This window comes from Gekko japonicus, unplaced genomic scaffold, assembly GCF_001447785.1.
Source record: "Gekko japonicus isolate JY-2015 unplaced genomic scaffold, Gekko_japonicus_V1.1 scaffold1234, whole genome shotgun sequence".
Classification (NCBI taxonomy): Eukaryota; Metazoa; Chordata; class Lepidosauria; order Squamata; family Gekkonidae; genus Gekko; species Gekko japonicus.
Window position 1 is genome coordinate 223,862 of NW_015168685.1, and position 18,168 is coordinate 242,029.

The 18,168-nt window shown below is 50.8% G+C and overlaps 1 protein-coding gene across 1 annotated transcript in view; it reads left to right on the forward strand.

The window, feature by feature from the left end:
• LOC107114004 (complement C4-like) overlaps positions 1–15,966 on the forward strand; it is a 98,181-nt gene extending 82,215 nt beyond the window's left edge. Inside the window, exons 34-41 of the mRNA XM_015415423.1 lie at positions 2,524–2,614; positions 5,342–5,416; positions 6,855–6,960; positions 7,761–7,850; positions 10,241–10,333; positions 11,994–12,077; positions 12,483–12,615; positions 15,352–15,966. Of these exons, the coding sequence (XP_015270909.1) occupies positions 2,524–2,614; positions 5,342–5,416; positions 6,855–6,960; positions 7,761–7,850; positions 10,241–10,333; positions 11,994–12,077; positions 12,483–12,615; positions 15,352–15,493 (814 nt within the window). The 3' untranslated portion in view covers positions 15,494–15,966. The remainder of the gene's footprint in view (positions 1–2,523; positions 2,615–5,341; positions 5,417–6,854; positions 6,961–7,760; positions 7,851–10,240; positions 10,334–11,993; positions 12,078–12,482; positions 12,616–15,351) is intronic.
• Positions 15,967–18,168: the final 2,202 nt, after the last annotated feature.

Genomic DNA, 18,168 nt, shown 5'->3' on the forward strand with positions numbered 1-18,168 from the left:
AGGAAGCAGATGAGAGTTCCCAGACCTATGATCTGAGGGATCCAGGTTCAAATCCCTCCAATCTGCCTTGGAAGCTCACCGGACGGTCTTGGGCCAGTCACTCTCTCTGTCTAACCTACCTCACAGGCAGTGCCGGATTTACGCATAAGCTAAATAAGCTACAACTTAGGGCCTCGCAATCTGCTGGGGCCTCAAATAAAAACACAATATAAAAATGATTTCAAATATTAAAAAGGCGTATATACTTTAAATTTTTCTGAGACCAGCTGATGTAATTTAAAACAGTAGGGGGCCTCTGGGTTTTGTATAGCTTAGGGCCTCAGCAAGTCTAAATCCGGCCCTGCTCACAGGGTTGGGTTTGTAGGGAGGATAAAACTGAGGAGAGCAACGCTATAAGCCACTTTGGGTTCCCATTGGACAGGTAAATGAAATAGTCATAGCTAAGCTGGCTTGATTCAAGAGGAAAAGTGGGGTACAACTATTTTAATAAACATAAATGCAAAATAATATGCACAGTCTGCCATGCATTGGGTATTCCTGAAATGGGAAAATCAGTGTGGTATAGTGGATAGAGCCGCGGACTAGGACCATGGGCGGCCTGGGTTTGAATTCCCACTTCTACCAGGGAAGCTCGCTGGGTGACCTTGAGCCCTCACATGCCCTCAGCCTGGCCTACCTCACAGGGTTGTGGTGAGAAAATGGAGGAGGGGAGAATGATGTTCTAAGCCGCTTTGAGTCCCAGTTGTGGGGAGAAGTGGGATATACAGGGCTATTTCGGGGCAGGAACGCGAAGGAATGCGTGTGGCTACAGAGGGAAGGCCTGGAAAGTGACCCCCTCCCCAGTGATTCTGAGGTAGGCGGACCAGGGGGGGGGCCTGGAAGGATCGGGGAAGCATTTAAATGCCTCCCCACACCTTCCCCTCCCCTCCAAGGGCCAGCTTGACCGGGCTCCCCACAGCTGCGGGACGCCCAGGCAAGCCAAGGGAAGGCATGGGGATGTGGCCCAATAGGCTAATGAGCTGTGCTGTCAGGGGTGTGGCCTAATATGCTAATGAGTTTCTGCTGTTGGCTGTGGCCTATTATGCCAATGAGTTCCTGCTGGGCTTTTTCTACAAAAAAAGCCATGGGGATATACATAAATAAGTGCAAATGCATGCCGGCGTTCTTTAAACCATACCTGACTTTCAAGCTGGGGGCTCCAGCTGGGGTTTTGCTTGAGTTTCACATTTACTGTAGAGATGACAGGTCCTATTAAGTGTTGCATTCTATGCCTAGGCCCAAGCTTTCCTAGTAGGGTTGCCAGCACTGCCTTGGCAAATCCAGGGAGATTTTTAGGGCAGTGCCTGAGGAGAGGAGAGACAGATCAAGCTGCGTAGCCGTGTTAGTCTGTCTGTAGCAGTAGAAAAAAGCAAGAGTCCAGGAGTACCTTAAAAGACTAACAAAATATGTGGCAGGGGAGGAACTTTCTTGAGTCACTGCTCATGAAAGCTCATACCCTGCCACATATTTTTCTAGTCTTTAAGGCAGGGGTTGTTTTGTAGAAAAAGAGCTAGGGGAACTCATTAGCATAACTCATTAGCATATGCCACACCGGCTTCGTCATGTGCCCCACCCTCCGTACCTCACCCGGGGGAACTGCGATCCCCCGCAATCCCCCTCCCCCGAAATGACCTTCTGCTTTAAGGTGCTATTACTGGACTCTTGCTCTTTTCTACTGAGGCGGGTAGAGTTTGGGAAGAATGTCATGTCACTTCCACGTGATGCTATAGGAATTTCCCTTAATCTTTGTGGTAAAGAATACAGGGCCAAAGTAGACATGCCTGGAGTTTACCCTTTTGGTTAGAGCTTTAGTAAAAAAATCTAAAAGAGTCCTATGACATTTTAAGGATTCCTTTTAATGTAACAGACGCATACAGGGCTACCACAGTGGCACCTTGAGAGCCAGTGTGGTGTAGTGGTTAAGAGCGGTGGACTCTGATCTGGAGAACCAGGTTTGATTCCCCACTCTTCCACATGCAGACAGCTGGGTGACCTTGGGTCAGTCACAAGTCCTTTCAGAGCTGGTTTCTCAAGGGCAGTTCCTCAGGGAGCTCTCTCAGCCCCACCTACCTCACAGGGTGTCTGTTGTGGGGAGGGGTAGGGAAGGCAATTGTAAGCTGTTCTAAGATTCCTTCAAGTAGTGAAAAGTGGGGTATAAAAACCAGCTCTTCTTCTTCTTCTTTAAGACCAACAAAGTTTTATTTATGGTATAAGCTTTCATTTGCAAGCACACTTCTTCAGATACCATGGCTGAGGAAATTCTGTTCCACTGTGTCTGAGGAAGTGTGCTTGGACACAAAAGCTTATACCGTGAATAAAACTTTGCTGGTCTTAAAAGTTGCCGCTGGACTCAAACGTTGTTCTACAAATTTTGTTCGTCTTTAAGGTGCTACTGGACTCTTGCTCTTTTCCACCACAAAAGACAGGAAGTCCCAATCCTCACCTCCCACTTCTGTTTTTCTTTTCTTCTTCCCCCCCCTCCAGGAGGCAGCCAGGGGCCCACGTCTCAGGCATGGTCATTGCTGACATCACCATGCTCAGTGGCTTCCAACCGGACCAGGATGACCTCGACAAGGTAGTGGTTAGGGACGGGGGGGGGGGGAGACAGATGGTCTGGGCTGCCATTTTCTAAAATGCTGTGGTTCAGACTTCCCTCACTTACTCTTTACGATAGAAAGAAACTGATTTAGAATAAACTTTTACCTCAGTGGGGAGGGGGGGGGAAGAGGTGAGATTTTTCTGTTTGGAAAGAGGGGGGAAATGCGTTTGGTGAAAGCCACCGCCACCATGCAATTGAAACGTTTGGAGGTTGGGACGAGGGCTGAAGGAGTCAGCGCTGGAGAAGGGTTCTAGGCCCAGGGCCCCCGACCATTTGGACCCTGTGGTGCACTTCCAGAATTCTGACACAGGGTACTGTGGGCAACACCGTGAGCCAACCAAAAAGCGGCCGCTGCAGGAGACAGAGCCACACACAGAGAGGAAGCCCAAATGTAGGGGAGAAGAGGGGTAATTAAAAATACACTGGGAAAGAGGGATGAGAGAATAAACATTGTGGCGGCAGCCACTGCTGAAACAACAGCAGATCAGATCTCCAGTGGCCAATAGCAGACAGGATCTCCAGTGGCCAGCCAACAGCCCAGGTGGGCAACCTGGCCCCACCCGCTATCTAAAAACACTCGGTGGGTGCCACAAAAGATGGCGGCAGGTGCTTGTTCTTGTCTGTGTCATTCACCCAAGTTCTAAAAGAGGTTATTGATAGTGGTGAACTAGCAGCATGGGGTCTCCCTCAGTGAGTTCCTCAAGGCACTGTATTGTCACCCATTCAGGAGATATCTGTGTAAGGCTATTGGATTAGATTGTCCGGAGAGCCAGTCTGGTGTAGTGGTTAGGAGCGCGGACTCTAATCTGGGAAAACCGGGTTTGATCCCCCACTCCTCCACATGCAGCTGCTGGTGTGACCTTGGGTCAGTCACAAGTTCTTTCGGAGCTGTTCTCTCAAGGGCAGTTCTTCAGAGAGCTCTCTCAGCCCCACCTACCTCACCGGGTGTCTGTTGTTTGGAGGGGAAGGGAAAAGGGATTGTAAGCCGCTCTGAGAGTCCTTCGGGTAGTGAAGGGCGGGGTATAAATCCAATCTCTTCCCTTCTTCTTCTTCTTCTTATCTTCTAATTAAAACCAGCACCTTGAGCTTGATAATAGAAGCCAGGGTAAAGATCGAAAAACTGGGATCATGTGCACTTAGGCCAGCCCCCTCTCTGATGATTTACAATTGGTTTATAAATCCCCTGCGGGAACCTGCAAGAAAATGTGAATGAGTTCATAAACACTGGAGGGTGGAATCAAAATTCTAAAGCCCTGGGGAACCTCAGTAGCTCTTCAAGTATCCTGGCTGGAGAGTCTGATGTTGCAAGCACTACGGTTACCTGTCACGAACGCGGTATCAGGCCAGGCAAGAGCAAGATAGTCCCAAGGCAGTCCAAAGTCAAAACCGGGCAAGCAGAAACACCGAGAAACCAAGTCCAAATCACCAACCGTTAGAGTAGCCCTTAAAGCCAGAGTCCAAAGACGTCAGAAGCCAGGGAGTCGAAGGTCCGAGGTACAGGTCAGGAGCAGTGTTCCCTCTAAGCTGAGTTAGTGTGAGCTAGCTCACAGTTTTTTAGCCTCCAGCTCACACATTTTTGTCTTCGCTCAGGAAGGAGGGCTCCAGAGCAAACTAATGTATGCAGTAGCCAAATCGCTCGCTCACAGCTTTAATGCCAGTAGCTCACAAAGTAGAACTTTTGCTCACAAGACTCCACAGCTTAGAGGGAACCTTGGTCAGGAGCGTAGTCATACGAGCCGAGGTCAGGAGCCGAGAAGTCAAAACGAGGAGCCGGAACAGGAACACAGGTGGTGAGGTGCAGAGCTTCGTCCAGAATGACTAGTTGCTAGCACAACTAGTCGGCGTGAATGAGAGGGCTAAATAGCCCGTAAGGCTGTTGGCAATTAGCGCGCCCTGATAGTGTCCCACCTCCCGCTAGTACTCAGGGCTAAAAGAGCGCCTCCCACGCATGCGTGCCTCCCGCCGCCGGGATGCCATGTCCCGTCGGCATTGTTCCCGCAAATGGGACACCGGTGGGGGCAAGTCAGGGGGAGTGTAGATCCGGCGTGGTTCTGCTTCAGCTGTTGTTCAGCAGTAGCCGTGACATTACCAGCCTCCATGTGGGGACGGAAGAGCTTCTGACTACAGCTGATCAGGTACCCTGGAGGAAAATGGCTGCTTTGGAGATCTCTGTGGCATTATCCCCCCCTGAAGCCCCTCCCTTCCCCAAACCACACCTTCCATAGGCTCCACCCCCAAGTCCACAGGAATTTCCCAATCCAGAGGTGGCAACCCTAGCACGTACATTTCAAGTTAAAAGAACTGATTTTTTTTTTTCCTGGTAGCGTCTCTCCCGAGGGCTCAAACAAGATCATGGGACGTTCCACTTTTACCAGCACTCGGTACCGATTTGTACTAACTTTGAGCTTAGTTTAAATTGGGGGGGGGGGACCTGCTGCAGATCAGAACTGAACTCAGAAAACGTTGAACTAAAACAGGTTGACTGTACCTCATCTGAATTATATCTGTAAAAACGAAACAAACTGAGGCGATTTCAAATTTAAACCGCTAGCGTGAAAGCGGCTTGCTTTTCTGTTACAGCCTCGTCGTTGGAAGGAGAGCGGTGGCGGCATTCGATTGGGTGGGAGAGGTCGGGTCTTCTTCTGGGGGGATCTGCTGGCATTGTCCACCTACTGATTTCTGTTCTCTTGCCTGCCTCCTCAGCTGCGAGATCTCGCCGATCAATACATCAGCCATTGGGAGATGCAAGGGCAACGGCTGCTGCTGTACTTTGACACGGTGAGAGAAGCTTGCCAGAAAATGAAAATGTGTGTGTGTGTGAGAGAGAGAGAGATTTAGTACATGCTTAGAAATAGCCACTTGCCTGCTCGCCTAGAATGAATATGTATGAATGAATGAATGAATGAATGAATGAATGAATGAATGAATGAATGAATGAGAATCTCCTATAGTTGACCAGGCCCTGACCTGGATAGCCCAGGCTAGCTTGATCTCATCAGGCCTCGGAAGGTAGGGCCCTGGCTAGTATTTGGATGGGAGACCGCCAAGGAAGTCCAGGGTTGTGACACGGAGGCAGGCCATGGCAAACCTCCTCTGAACGTCTCTCGCCTCGAAAACCTTACGGGGTCACCATAAGTCAGCTGTGGCCAACGTTCCCTCTAAGCTGTGGAGTCTTGTGAGCAAAAATTCTACTTTGTGAGCTACTGGCATTAAAGTTGTGAGCGAGCGATTGGGCTGCTGCAAAAATTAGTTTGCTCTGGAGCCATCCTCCCTGAGCGAAGACAAAAGTGTGTGAGCTGGAGGCTCAAAAACTGTGAGCTGGCTCACACTAACTCAGCTTAGAGGGAACACTGGGTGACTTGACAAAAGAAAAAAGAGAGTCAACCAACTCTAGTGTTTTGTCTTATTTATTCAGAAGAAGACCTTTTTTGTGCCTCTCAGTGCCAGATTTCTTTGTGCCAGATTTCTAATCTGGCTCTGAGCAATCAGTATCAAAAATGTCATAGTGAGACACACTAAAGCTATAAGGTATCACCAGTGCAACAATAAAACTGCAACGGTAAAGATATCGTATTTATTCAAAGGCAAGTCTAGTTTGTTTTTTTTTTTAAGGTATGCCATCAAAGAAAAAGAGGCTTGTCTTAAATCCACATACAAGTTACAGTGCCGGCTGATACAAAAAACTTTTTTTGTGTATAATATTGGGGTGGGTGGGAGTTACCTTACGTTCAGGGTCACTTGTAGCCCAGAGGCACTGCCTCACTCGCGGGTAGCCCCAGCAGCAGTCGTACCCCCACTTCAGACCTGAACCAGAGTCCCCCAAAGTCAGGCCGGAGAGGTCACTCTCAGCTTGAGCCACAGAGCAAGCCCAAAAAGCTCTGCAAAAAAGGGGACTCCAGTCTTCCGTTTTCACACAAGGCAGCCCTCTGAGGCAATCTCCAGTCTTCCCCTCCACTCAACAGTCAACAATTTCCATAGCTATTCAGTTCCCACCTGGCAAACAGCCCTTCTGTCTCCAAACCCACACGTAATCCCTTTTGTGACTCTTACCGATGGGGAAATAAATAAATATCCCAGGTTCAATCCCTGATTTATCTAGTTAAAAGGGTCTCTGGGGTCCAGTTTGGAGACTGTTCCTGGATGGAGAAGGCCACTCTGGACTAGATGGACCAATGTGCCAATCTGGTATAAGGCAGCTTTGTATGTTCACATATAGGTGCCAGGATCAGGCCAGGAATGCATCTCCTTTGGAGCAAAACAGCTGGTCCCGGTGGGAAAACTCCAGCCAACCAGTGCCTCCCTCTATGACTTCTATGAACCCGGTAAGCCTGAGCAGATCATGGTGCAGGGAGTCCCCCAGGGGAAGTAGGGTGTTTTCTCCTAGGGGGGTTTGGGGGATCCAGGAGACCAGGGGTCCCCAACCTTTTTGAGCATGTGGGTACCTTTGGAATTCTGACAAGGGGTAGTGAACATAATCACAAAATGGCTGCCACAGGAGGTGGAGCTAGTCACAAAATGGCTGCCACGGGAGGCTCACAAGATGTCAGGGAGTGAGGTTAGCCATTCCTCTAATAGTAACAAAACGACATTTCGAGCAGGAGCTCTGTTTAACAGGGCACCTTTTAATCTGCGGAGCCAATCAGAATCCCCGCTGGGAAAATGTCTCACCTAACCCCTCCCACTTGCTAACAGCACTTGGTGGGCACCAAGAAAGTTATCGGCGGGGGTCATGGCCGCTACGGCCACCCTGTTGGGGACCCCTGATGTATTCAGTGGCGGGTTGCCTTTGTTAGTCCGAATGGATAAGTAATGGAGATCTTGGTCCACAATCATAATTACTAATATTATGTGTAGACTATTATATTCTTGCTGTCAGTATTTAGTGTGGCAGGCTTGATTGCTGGCCCCGGGAGCCAGCCCAAATCCATGGATTTCCCCCAGCCTTGCCCTTCTCTATGACATCAAGCTGAGATTTGGAGGCACTTCTCGGAGGGGAGAGAGACTGTGGACCCCTTTGAGTCTCAGTGATTCAGGACTCGGGGAGAAGGTGGAGGAACAGGATTAAAGTAACACCCCTATCATATTATGCACACATCTTCCCTGTCCCCCTCTTCCTTGACAGAGAAGCGCTGCAGCATCTTCTACGGCATACACAACAAGGACCAGTTTGTGTCGGCATTGTGCTCAGAAGATGTCTGCCAGTGCGCAGAAGGTAAGACGGCCTGCCTGCCCGAGTGCTGGCATTGGAGGAGGGGGGGGGTAAAATGGGATTTCCAATGCGCTGTCTGGGCCAGAGAGCTGCCCCCAGCACAATAAGGACACACGTTGGGTGCTGGTGCTCGACCCCACCCCGCCCCAGCTGCCCGAGCTGAGGACAGACTCACCTGTGCCAGGAAGGCCGAGAGGGAGGTGGCTGGGACCCAGGCAGATCCCTCTGACCCAGCTAAGAACAAGGCGGGGAGCCAGGCGGGGAAGGGTGTGGTCAGGAAGGCCCGGAGGGGAAAGGCTAAGAGGCAGCCCTGAGCAGCAAGGGGGAAGAGCAGGGCAGGGAGACAGGCAGCTGGGGGAAGAGTCAGGAAAGGGCTCCCGCTCCTTTCACAGTCGCCCAGGTAGAGCAGGTGGAAGGAGATTAGAGACAGTCCAGGTGGGGTGGGGCCAGGGAATCCTATAAAAGAGAAGGCACCGCACCTGGCCAGTGTGTGTTGGGGTTTGAGGGAGGGAGTGGAAGGAAGAGGACCTGGGGGCTGGAACTCCCCTCTCCTTCCCAATTCTGAGGCCTATGGGCCTCTTTGGTGGCAGGACAGCTGACGGCAGGGAGACCATTTCAGGGGTGGCAGAGCCTCACTAAAAAGGTAAAGGTTCCCTTGCTCGAAAGCCACTCGAGTCCGACTCTAGGGTTGCGGTGCTCATCTCCGTTTCAAAGCCGAAGAGCCAGCGCTGTCCGAAGACGTCTCCGTGGTCATGTGGCCGGCATGGCTAAACACCAAGGCGCACGGAACGCTGTTACCTTCCCACCGAAGTGGTACCTATTTATCTACTTGCAGTTTCTTGCTTTCGAACTGCTAGGCTGGCACTGGAACTAGAGATGGGAGCCCAGTCCATCATGCGGCACCCAGGTCTCGAACTGCTGAACTACTGACCTTCCACAGCCTGCAGTTCAGCGTCTTAATCACTTGAGCCACCACAGCTCATACTACATACTACTTATGTCCATAAGATGCACAGTGAGAGAGAACTGAAGGCCACAAAAGCAATGTGACTGGCATGCTCTTACCCACCGTGCCCAGGCCGCAGGCCCCAAAGGGCACATGACTCATCATTGAGTGCTCTCTTGCTGCCTTGTCTCTTGAGCAATGAGGGAAAGTGGATGAGAAATGAGGTCGGGCTCTTTCGCCATCTTTAAGAGCAACCCCCAAACAGCTTGCAGTGATCACCCTGGCCATGCTGTTTGACATGGTACATGTCTCCTGTATGACTACAGGGAACAGCTTCCTAAGTCACAGTCTATACATTCATGGCCCTGGGAGTGAGACATTATGGTCACTGTCCAATAGGTTCCTACGCCAATTGTGTCCTTGTTCCTGTGAAGTACCCTTGAAAGTTGTGTGAGCTGGGGATTTTCCTGAAAGTTGAGCTTGTTGGGGCAGCATCACTTGGGTGGAACAGGGAGATAGCTGCTTGTAAGAAAACTGCTATGTATGAAGAGCAGCCTTGAAATTCCAAAGTTTCAGGTCCTTACTCCACACCTATTCCCATCCTTGTATGTTCCTGCCCAGGAATTGATCGCAGGGAGGAGCCCTCCTGACTGACCCTTCAATCAGGGAAGCTCATCTCGAGGGCATGAGAGAGAGGGCCTTTTCTATGGCAGCCCCACAATTATGGAACAGCCTCCCCAGGGAGGTGCGCTCGGCCCCCCTCACTGTCAATCCTCAGGAGACAGCTAAAGACGCTTTTATTTAGGGCTGCATTTGAGTGATTTAGTTTTTATTTATTGGCAGTCCTAACTGGAGATTTTTAAATTGCGACCTTTTGTACGTTTTTATAATTATTGTTTTATTTATATTGCTTTTATTTTGTTTTTAAAGTTTAATTTATATAGTTTTTATTTTTTTAAATAATCATTTTATTTATATTGTAAGCTGCCTTGAGTTCCTCAAGGGAAATATTTTAAATAAATAAAATAAAACAAGCAGGGGGGGGTCTTGTCTCCAGTTTGGTGCAGTGGATAGGAGTGCGGACTCTAATCTGGGAGAACCAGGTTTGATTCCCCACTCCTCCACGTACAGCTGCTAGTGTGACCTTGGGTCAGTCACAAGTTCTTTCAGGGCTGTTCTCTCAAGAGTAGTCCTCAAAGAGCTCTCTCAGCCCCACCTACCTCACAGGATGTCTGTTGTGGGGAGGGGAAGGGAAAGGAGATTGTAAACGGCTCTGGGACGCCTTCAGATGGGGAAGAGCGGGATATAAATCCAATCTCCTGCTCCTCCTCCTCCTCCTCTTCTTCCCACGTCACTTCCCTCCCAGGGACATCGGCTGTTTCTGTTTTACATTAATGCCCTGAGTCCTCCACTGGGATTCCAGTTGCATCTTTTCCTTCCCTTCCAGGTGCCTGTCCACGTTTGAAGCGAACTCTTCAGGAAACCATTAAAGAAGACACTCGTATGCAGTTTGCGTGTTACAATCCCCGTGTACACTATGGTAAGCGTTTGGTTCTGGAACAGAGACCCCAGTGCTATCAGTTGGCTTTTGACTCTTTAATTTCCCCCTACTCACAAAGCCTTTTTTGATTTTCAAACACTTCACCCGCCACAGTTTAGTTCCTTCAATTTTCCTGCTCTCTAACCTGGTAACCTCTCTGAAATTGTCTTCTCACCGTTGAAGCCTGGAGGGTTGTGACCAGTGTTCCTGCTAAGCTGTGCATGTGAGCGGCCGCTCATTAACACAGGAAGCCCCGCTCAGCAGCAGTCTGGAGCCGCACAGAATCTTGCACTGGCCATTGACCATTTGAAGATTACAGCACTTATATTCTGCTCAGGATGCACAGTGGGGGGGGGGAGAGAATAGTGTAAACATTGGATGTGCCAGTGTTCCCTCTAAGCTGAGTTAGTGTGAGCTAGCTCACGGTTTTTTAGCCTCCGGCTCACACATTTATGTCTCAGCTCAAGAAGGATAGCTCCAGAGCAAACTAATTTATGCAGTAGCCAAATCGCTCATTCACAACTTTAATGCCGGTAGCTCACAAAGCAGAATTTCTGCTCACAAAACACCACAGCTTAGAGGGAGCAACTCTAGCTTCAGCCACTAGATTTCAGTGGGCTTGGCTAGGTTAATTTCACACTGACAGCATTTATAGCAACCGTCACCAAACTTGTCAATGCTGTGGAAGATTTTAGAGTTTTGAGAAGGGATTATGGGCAGCACCGCACAATAGCTGTCCTCGGAGCCTGGAGCGGCCACAAAATGGCTGCTATGGGAATGGAGAACACTTTCAAAATGGGGAGGTTTCCAACCAACCTTCCTGTTAGGATTGGCTACCCATAAATAGGTGCTTCATGCAGATCCAAATGTGATGCCTCGCAATGTTCCCTCTAAGCTGTGGAGTCTTGTGAGCAAGAATTCTTTTTTGTGAGCTACTGGCATTAAAGTGGTGAGGAAGCAATTTGACTACTGCATAAATTAGTTTGATCTGGAGCCATCCTCCCTGAGCTAGGACAAAAATGTGTGAGCTGGAGGCTAAAAAACTGTGAGGTAGCTCACACTAACTCAGCTTAGAGGGAGCACTGCTTGGGGGTCTTTTGAACCACCTGTTGTTGCAATATTGATGTAGGAAAGCCAGGATTAAGAACCTAAGAAGAGCCCTGCTGGATCAGACCAGTGAGGGTCCATCTAGTCCAGCACCCTGTCTCACACAGTGGCCAACCAGTGCCTCTGGAGGGCCAACAGCAGGGCATGGAGGCCAAGGCCTTCCCCTGATGTTGCCTCCCAGCTCTGGGATTCAGAGGCTTACTGCCTCTGAATGCGGAGGTTCCCCTCAGTCACCATGGGTAATAGCCCCTGATAGACTTATCTTCCATGAATCTGTCTAATCCCCTTTTAAAGCTGTTCATTCCTGTGGCCATCACTACATCCTCTGGCAGTGATTGTCTGTCTGCTCTGAAGATGAAGCCCGTAGGGTGCCGGGAAATACATCAGAGGGTGGCATGACACCAGTGGGCACCATGTCTGGAATCACCGCTCAGCTGGCTCTTCTGGACCAAGCATGCGAGGCGCTGTGTTTTTAAAAAGAGTAACCCCGGTTTTATAAGCTTCCTGGCCAATAACCGCCTACCCTCCGACTGCCTTTTTCTGCCACCCACAGCGTTCCGGGTTCGAGTGGAGAGTGAGAGCCAAGAAAGCGCCTTCCGTGTCTACAAAGTGACCATCGTGGAGCCCTTGCAGTTCAGTGAGTGATACTTTGGGGGAGGGGGGGATTGAGCACCAACTTAGAGCCGGTGCTTCTTTGCCGCCCACAAGCAACTGGACAGCTAAATCCCCGCAAAATCTGGGTATTCAAGATCAGATCTGGGTCTAAACATGGCAAAGGTCCGTCATAGGGCTGCCAGCTGCATGTTGGGAAATACCCGGATATTTGGGGGATGGAGCCTGAAGAGTGTGGGGTTTGGGGGAAATGATGCCACAGAGTCGTTCCTTTTTTAACATTATCGTCATTATCGTTGTTTCTCACACGGGTGTCCCAGTGGTCTCCTGTCTGAGGGACTGAGCTCATCAACCTCACCTGGCGGGCTTCAGCAAGGCCGCTTGATGAATCGCTCTCAGCACATTTTCAATTCTCTCTCTCCCTCTCCAGCCGCAGACATGGGGGTCTCCGCTGACCACACTCGACGTTTCGTAGTCCGTGCGGCATGTCGGACGCGCTTGGATCCAAACAAAGAATATCTTCTGATGGGACGTGATGGAGAAACACGGGACTCTGAAGGCCGGTAGGTTAGGGAGAAGGGAGGAGGCAGAGCTGGATGCATCTAGGGTTGCCAGGTCACTTACTGGTTGCAGTGGGGGGGGGGCGGAGTAGGTCCTGGTCCGGGACTTTTGGATGTGTGCATGGTATGCACGCCACAATGACATCACCCAGAAGAAACATCATCATTCTAGGTATGTCACTGGGGGACGCTCTAGCATTCGGCTTGAAAACTCTATGGTACCATAGAGTTTTCAGGTCAAATGCTAGAGCGTCCACCGGCGATGTGCCCAGCACAATATCACCTCCGAGTGACGTCATTGCGCCGGGCATGTTGGACTGATCTGGGCACTTTGGGGGCGGGGTTCCCCCTGCTGGCCGGGTCCGGGCTGTCAGGTCGGGGGCCCTTTGAGCGGGCACACCCTCACCCCCCTGGGGGACCTGGCAGCTCTAGATGCATAACAGAGTAGCGGAAAGGCAGAGAGAAGTTGGTAGCCAGAAATGTTGTTCATCGGCAGGCAGGCTGTGTCACAGAAGGGAGCCATGCTTAACGGTTGCCCTGACCTAGGTAGCCCAGGCTAGCCTGATCTCGTCCGATCTCGAAAGCTAAGCAGGGTCGGCCCTGGCTAGTATTTGGATGGGAGCAGGGCTTTTTTTTGTAGAAAAAGCCCAGCACGAGCTCATTAGCATAATAGGCCACACCCAATTGCAGAAACTCATCAGCATATTAGGTCACACCCCAATAACACCGCTCATTAGCATATTAGACCACCCCCATATGCCTTCCCTTGGCTTGTCTGGGCGACCTGCGGCTGTGGGGAACCTGGGCAAGCCCCCTCCTTGAAGGGGAGCTGCAGGGAGCCCGGGCAAGCCAGCCCTTTGACAGGCCAGGGGAGGCATTTAAATGCCTCCCCAATCCTTCCAGGGCCCCCCTGGCCTACCCACCTCAGCGTTGCCAGGGGGGGGGGGGTCGCTCTCCAGGCCTTCCCTCTGCAGCCACGCATGCAGAGGTTTTGGGTGCAGTGGGCGCGGCCAACTCTGAAGCCAGCCGGGACTCCGTTCCTGTGCGTTCCTGCCCAAAAATAGCCCTGGAGCAGACAGTATTGACCTTGATGGGCTAATGGGTCTGATTCAGTACAAGGCAGCTTCCAGTATTCCTGTAACCTCTGAGGAAAGGGCCTCTACCACTCCAGCCTCCCTTAGTACACTGCCTTCAGACTGCAGCAGGAGGCTTTCAAGATGGAATCCCTTCTCTGTATTAAAAGAAGAATTCTCAGGAACCGGATATTATTCAACCTCTAGGGAGCCCTTTCCTATGCACATGGCCCTTCAAAACTCCACTCCCACCTGCAGTCTGAAGGCGTTCACTACCTCCAAGAGGGTCAAACTCAGTGCTCGGTAGCAAGGGACCTATCAGAAAAGGATCAGTAGCCGTGTGCGGTCGCAGTTGGTCAGGGAGTCCAAAGCTAAACCCCGCGGGTCCTCAGGGCACTTGCACACGAGTAAGCAGATCTCTTGTTTATTTTTTTTTAAAAGGTGATGAAGTTTTATTTTAATTTCTGTCAAAATAAAGAATTACTCTACAGAAAGCACATCGCTCTAAAATCATGCAGCAGGGAGGAAAAACAGCTTAACTAACACTTTTCAGGGCTTGCATTAGATGGCACGGACCTTAAATCCCAGAGTCAAAGGCCGAAGCTGAGGCATTCTCTACGTTGCTAGCGATTGCAGTTCAAACATATTGTAGTTCAGGCTTTTAATCCATAGCAGAGGTCATTTTGGGGGGGGGGATCGTGGGGGATCGCAGTTCCCCCGGGTGAGGTAAGGGGGCGGGGCACATGACGAAGCCCCGCCCCCTGCTTCCGGCCGCCCCGCTTCCAGCCCTCATTCAGCCAAGAGGAGGCAGGAGAAGAGGGAGGGTAAGTTGCTTCCTCCCTGCCTCTCCCCACCCCTGCTTGGAGCCAGGGAGGGCCTTCGCGGGGCTTCCTTGCACTCCCGCCGGCCTTGCAGGTCCACCGCTGCAAGGCCGCCGGCGGCCGGGACCGTTGGGGGCGGGGTGTGTGGCCTTATGACACACTTCCGGTGATGTCAGGGGGTGTGGCCTTATGACACACTTCCGGTGATGTCAGGAGTGTGGCATATGCTAATGAGTTATGCTAATGAGTTCCCCTAGCTCTTTTTCTACTAAACGACCCCTGATCCATAGACATCCAAGCTGGTTCCTCTTCTTCAGGGCCTTGGTTCAATTATAGTTTTTGGCCCAGCAACCTCGGGTGATGATGACATCCAGTCAAGACACGGTCTCAGGAGAAGTCTCTAGAAGATTACCTCATCACCCCTGACTCCCCTCCTCCCGTCCTACGGGCCGCAGGTCCTCACAAGAAGCTAGTTACCACACTTCCCTCTCTGGCTGAGAGACCACATAGTTAAGGCTGAGAGACCAAATAGTAACACCTGCAGGACGGACCGGGCCGTTAACTGTCCCCATGAACCCCTGAGGGGGGAGGCCAGAGGGTGCTTTGCCTCACACAGTGAGATTGACAGGCGGGGATATGGGAGTATCAGCAGGAGAGGCCGAGAAACCTTCCTTCCGCCAGCTCTCTCCCACAAATGCCCCCTCCACTCTGTGCTCCCAGGATGTTGGCAAATGCAGATTTAGAAACAGGCACTTGCCAAGCTGCCTTGTCGTCCCACCCCCCAGGTCTCTCGCAGGTGGGGGGGGGTTATGCTGGAAAAATGTTCTGACTCAGCCTCTCTGCAGCCCCCAGTACCTGCTGGATATGAACACCTGGGCAGAGGAGCTGCCTCCCTCTAAGCACTGCACAGCCACCAAGAATCGTAACCAGTGTCTCAGCGTCCAGAATTTCATGAGTGCCTTTGCCGAGAACGGCTGCCGTGTCTGAACCAAGAACCGGACCAGAATCCCACGTGTGTGTGCCCGCTGTTTCTCCCTGCATCACCTGCGACTTTGCCTCTGAATGGAGCGACTGATGCCCAGATCCCTTAACTCCTGTATTTCTTCTCGTCTGATGCTTTGCATTTGAGGGATTTGAGAACATTAAAAGCAGAGCCCTGCGAATCAGGACAAAGGCCAGTTGCCAGTGGGGTGCTTACAAGCGGAGCATGGACACGACAGTCTTCCCCTGTTGTCCCCCCGCCTCCCCCCCAGCCACTAATATCCAGAGACAGACGTGGTGCCCTTTAGGTATCACGGCTGACTGACCTGACCCATAGGACTTCTCAGACCTCATCTTTCAGCCTCCTGTTTCTGCATGCAGTTCGTATTACTTTTGGGTTCATATCTTAGGAGATATGTACATCCTTTCCATCAGTCTTGCACATTTGCATTAATGTCACGCCATCCTACAATAAACATGGGTCATATTTTTATGCTTTCAACTGTGGTCATCATTTTCCAGCGTCGTAGAGTCTGGCTGCCACCAGTGTACATCTTTCAAACTGTTTATTCCTAGATACTTGAAGAAAAACAGTTCTTACTTGGGGGGGAAAGAGGAGACTAAAAGGTCTCAACAAAACATACTTTGGCCACCCATTAAATTAGGTCAAGACATGAACTGTTGATTTATTTTTTTACTTCATTTGTACCCCTCCCAGCTCCCCAGTGGGGGCCCAAGGTGGCTGACACCATTTTCCTCCATTTTATCCTCACAACAACCCTGTGAGGTAGGTTAGGCTGAGAGAGCAGGACTGGCCCAAGGTCACCCAGTGAGCTTCCATGGTATGAGTGGGGATTCGAAAGCTTCGGGGAGTAGATAAAATGGGTACCACTCCTTAGAGAGGGTGGGCACGCCAACCTCCCTTGTGGGAGGGCATTAGCTGATGGTCGGACGTCCTGGTCAAGCTTGTAAAAGGCGAAACAGCTTCCTGGCTACGAAAAAGAACGCCTGCAATGGATGTTCCGGCCAGGCGGTGGCAGTGTGGCAATTGACATACGGGTCCTGAGGCCTGGCCAGCAAGCAGCTGTGCGGGAAAAGGACGGAGCCAGCCAGAAGACGTCTACACCGGGCAGTGACGGCGCGTGCAATTAAAGTGAATATATGTTGTCTTCCCTATCCCCTACGAACATTGTTAGTCCCTTGTCTATATATGGAGTAACTGTACATCGCTTTGAGCCCACTGGGGAAAGTGATTAATAAATGGAAAGTATTATTATTATTCGAACCTGGGTCTCCCAGGACTAGTCCAACACTCACACTGGTGGTCAAAAGTGCCATCAAGTCTCAGCTGATTTCTGGCGACTCTGCAGGGTTCTAACAAGGTGAAAGATGGTCAGAGGTGGTTTGCCATTGCCTGCCTCCGCGTAGCAGACTTCCTTGATGGTCTTCCATCTGAGAACATCTGAGATCTAAGGAGACTGGACTCCCCTGGGCCATCCAGGTCAGGTGGAAGACATAAACACCACAGGTAAAATTCAGGTGCAAAAACATTCCAGAATCTTCCTTCGGTCAAAAATAGCCGAGCATGGGAGAGAAATGTCTCCGTTCCTCACTCCATTCCCCAGCAGGAACTGCTAACCTAGGTCTTACTATCTGGGTAGAAGGAAATGTGCCCAAAATGTGAACCTAGACCTATGCATTTTATCTGAAGGATTTTTTGGCTGAAATGATGGGGGTTCAATGCAAGGCTGGAATGAAGACAGAGACAGGAATTTAGCAGAACAACAGAAAAAATTTATCGAGAGAAACCAATACTGGCACCAGTCAAAATACTAATCGGGTTGATTCAGGTAGGGTAGCCATGTGGCTCTGAACCAACAGAGCAAAGTTTGAGTCCAGTGGGGCACACGTTCTCCAGGCCAGTTTGGCCATGGATCCAGGAGGGTTTTTTGCCATCTTCTGGGTGTGGAGCAGGGCTCACTGGGTGTGTGTGTGTGGGGGGGGAAGGTATTTGTGAATTTCCTGCATTGTGCAGGGGGTTGGACTAGATGACCCTGGAGATCCCTTCCAACTCTGTGATTTTACACACGAATCGGGTTAGAACAAAGTTTGAGTCCAGCGGCACTTTTAAGACCGACACATTTTTATTCACATACAGGGAATATGAAGAAGTGTGCTTGCACACGAAAGTTTATACCCAGAATTAAAGGTTGTTGGTCTTAAAGGTGCCCCTGGACTCAGACTTTTTTGTTCTGCTGCTTCAGACCAACACGGCTGTTCCACCTAAATCTATACTAATCAGGTTTGTGAGAGTCAACATTTCCATTAGGGGGCAGTAGAGGGAAATGTTCTGTGCCCAGCTGCCAATCAAGCAAGCCTGGCCTCAGAGACCAGCTCCAGCCTCCATCTGTCTCTGCAAGAACCCGGTGCCGATAAATAGGACCTGAGGAAGCTTCTGCCCTGCTAGATGAGTTCAAATTATTGCCCCCCTCCAAAAGCTTATACTTGAGTCCAGGGGTCATTTCCTGCGGGAGTGCACAGGAGCGGAGCTCCGGCAGTAAGGAGCCCAGGGGGCGGGCACAAGCAACAAGCCCCACCCCCTGCTCTCAGCAGCCTTCAGTCGGGCTGGCTTCTGGAAAGAGGATGCCGGACTAAATGGGCCTTGGATCAACTTCAGCAGG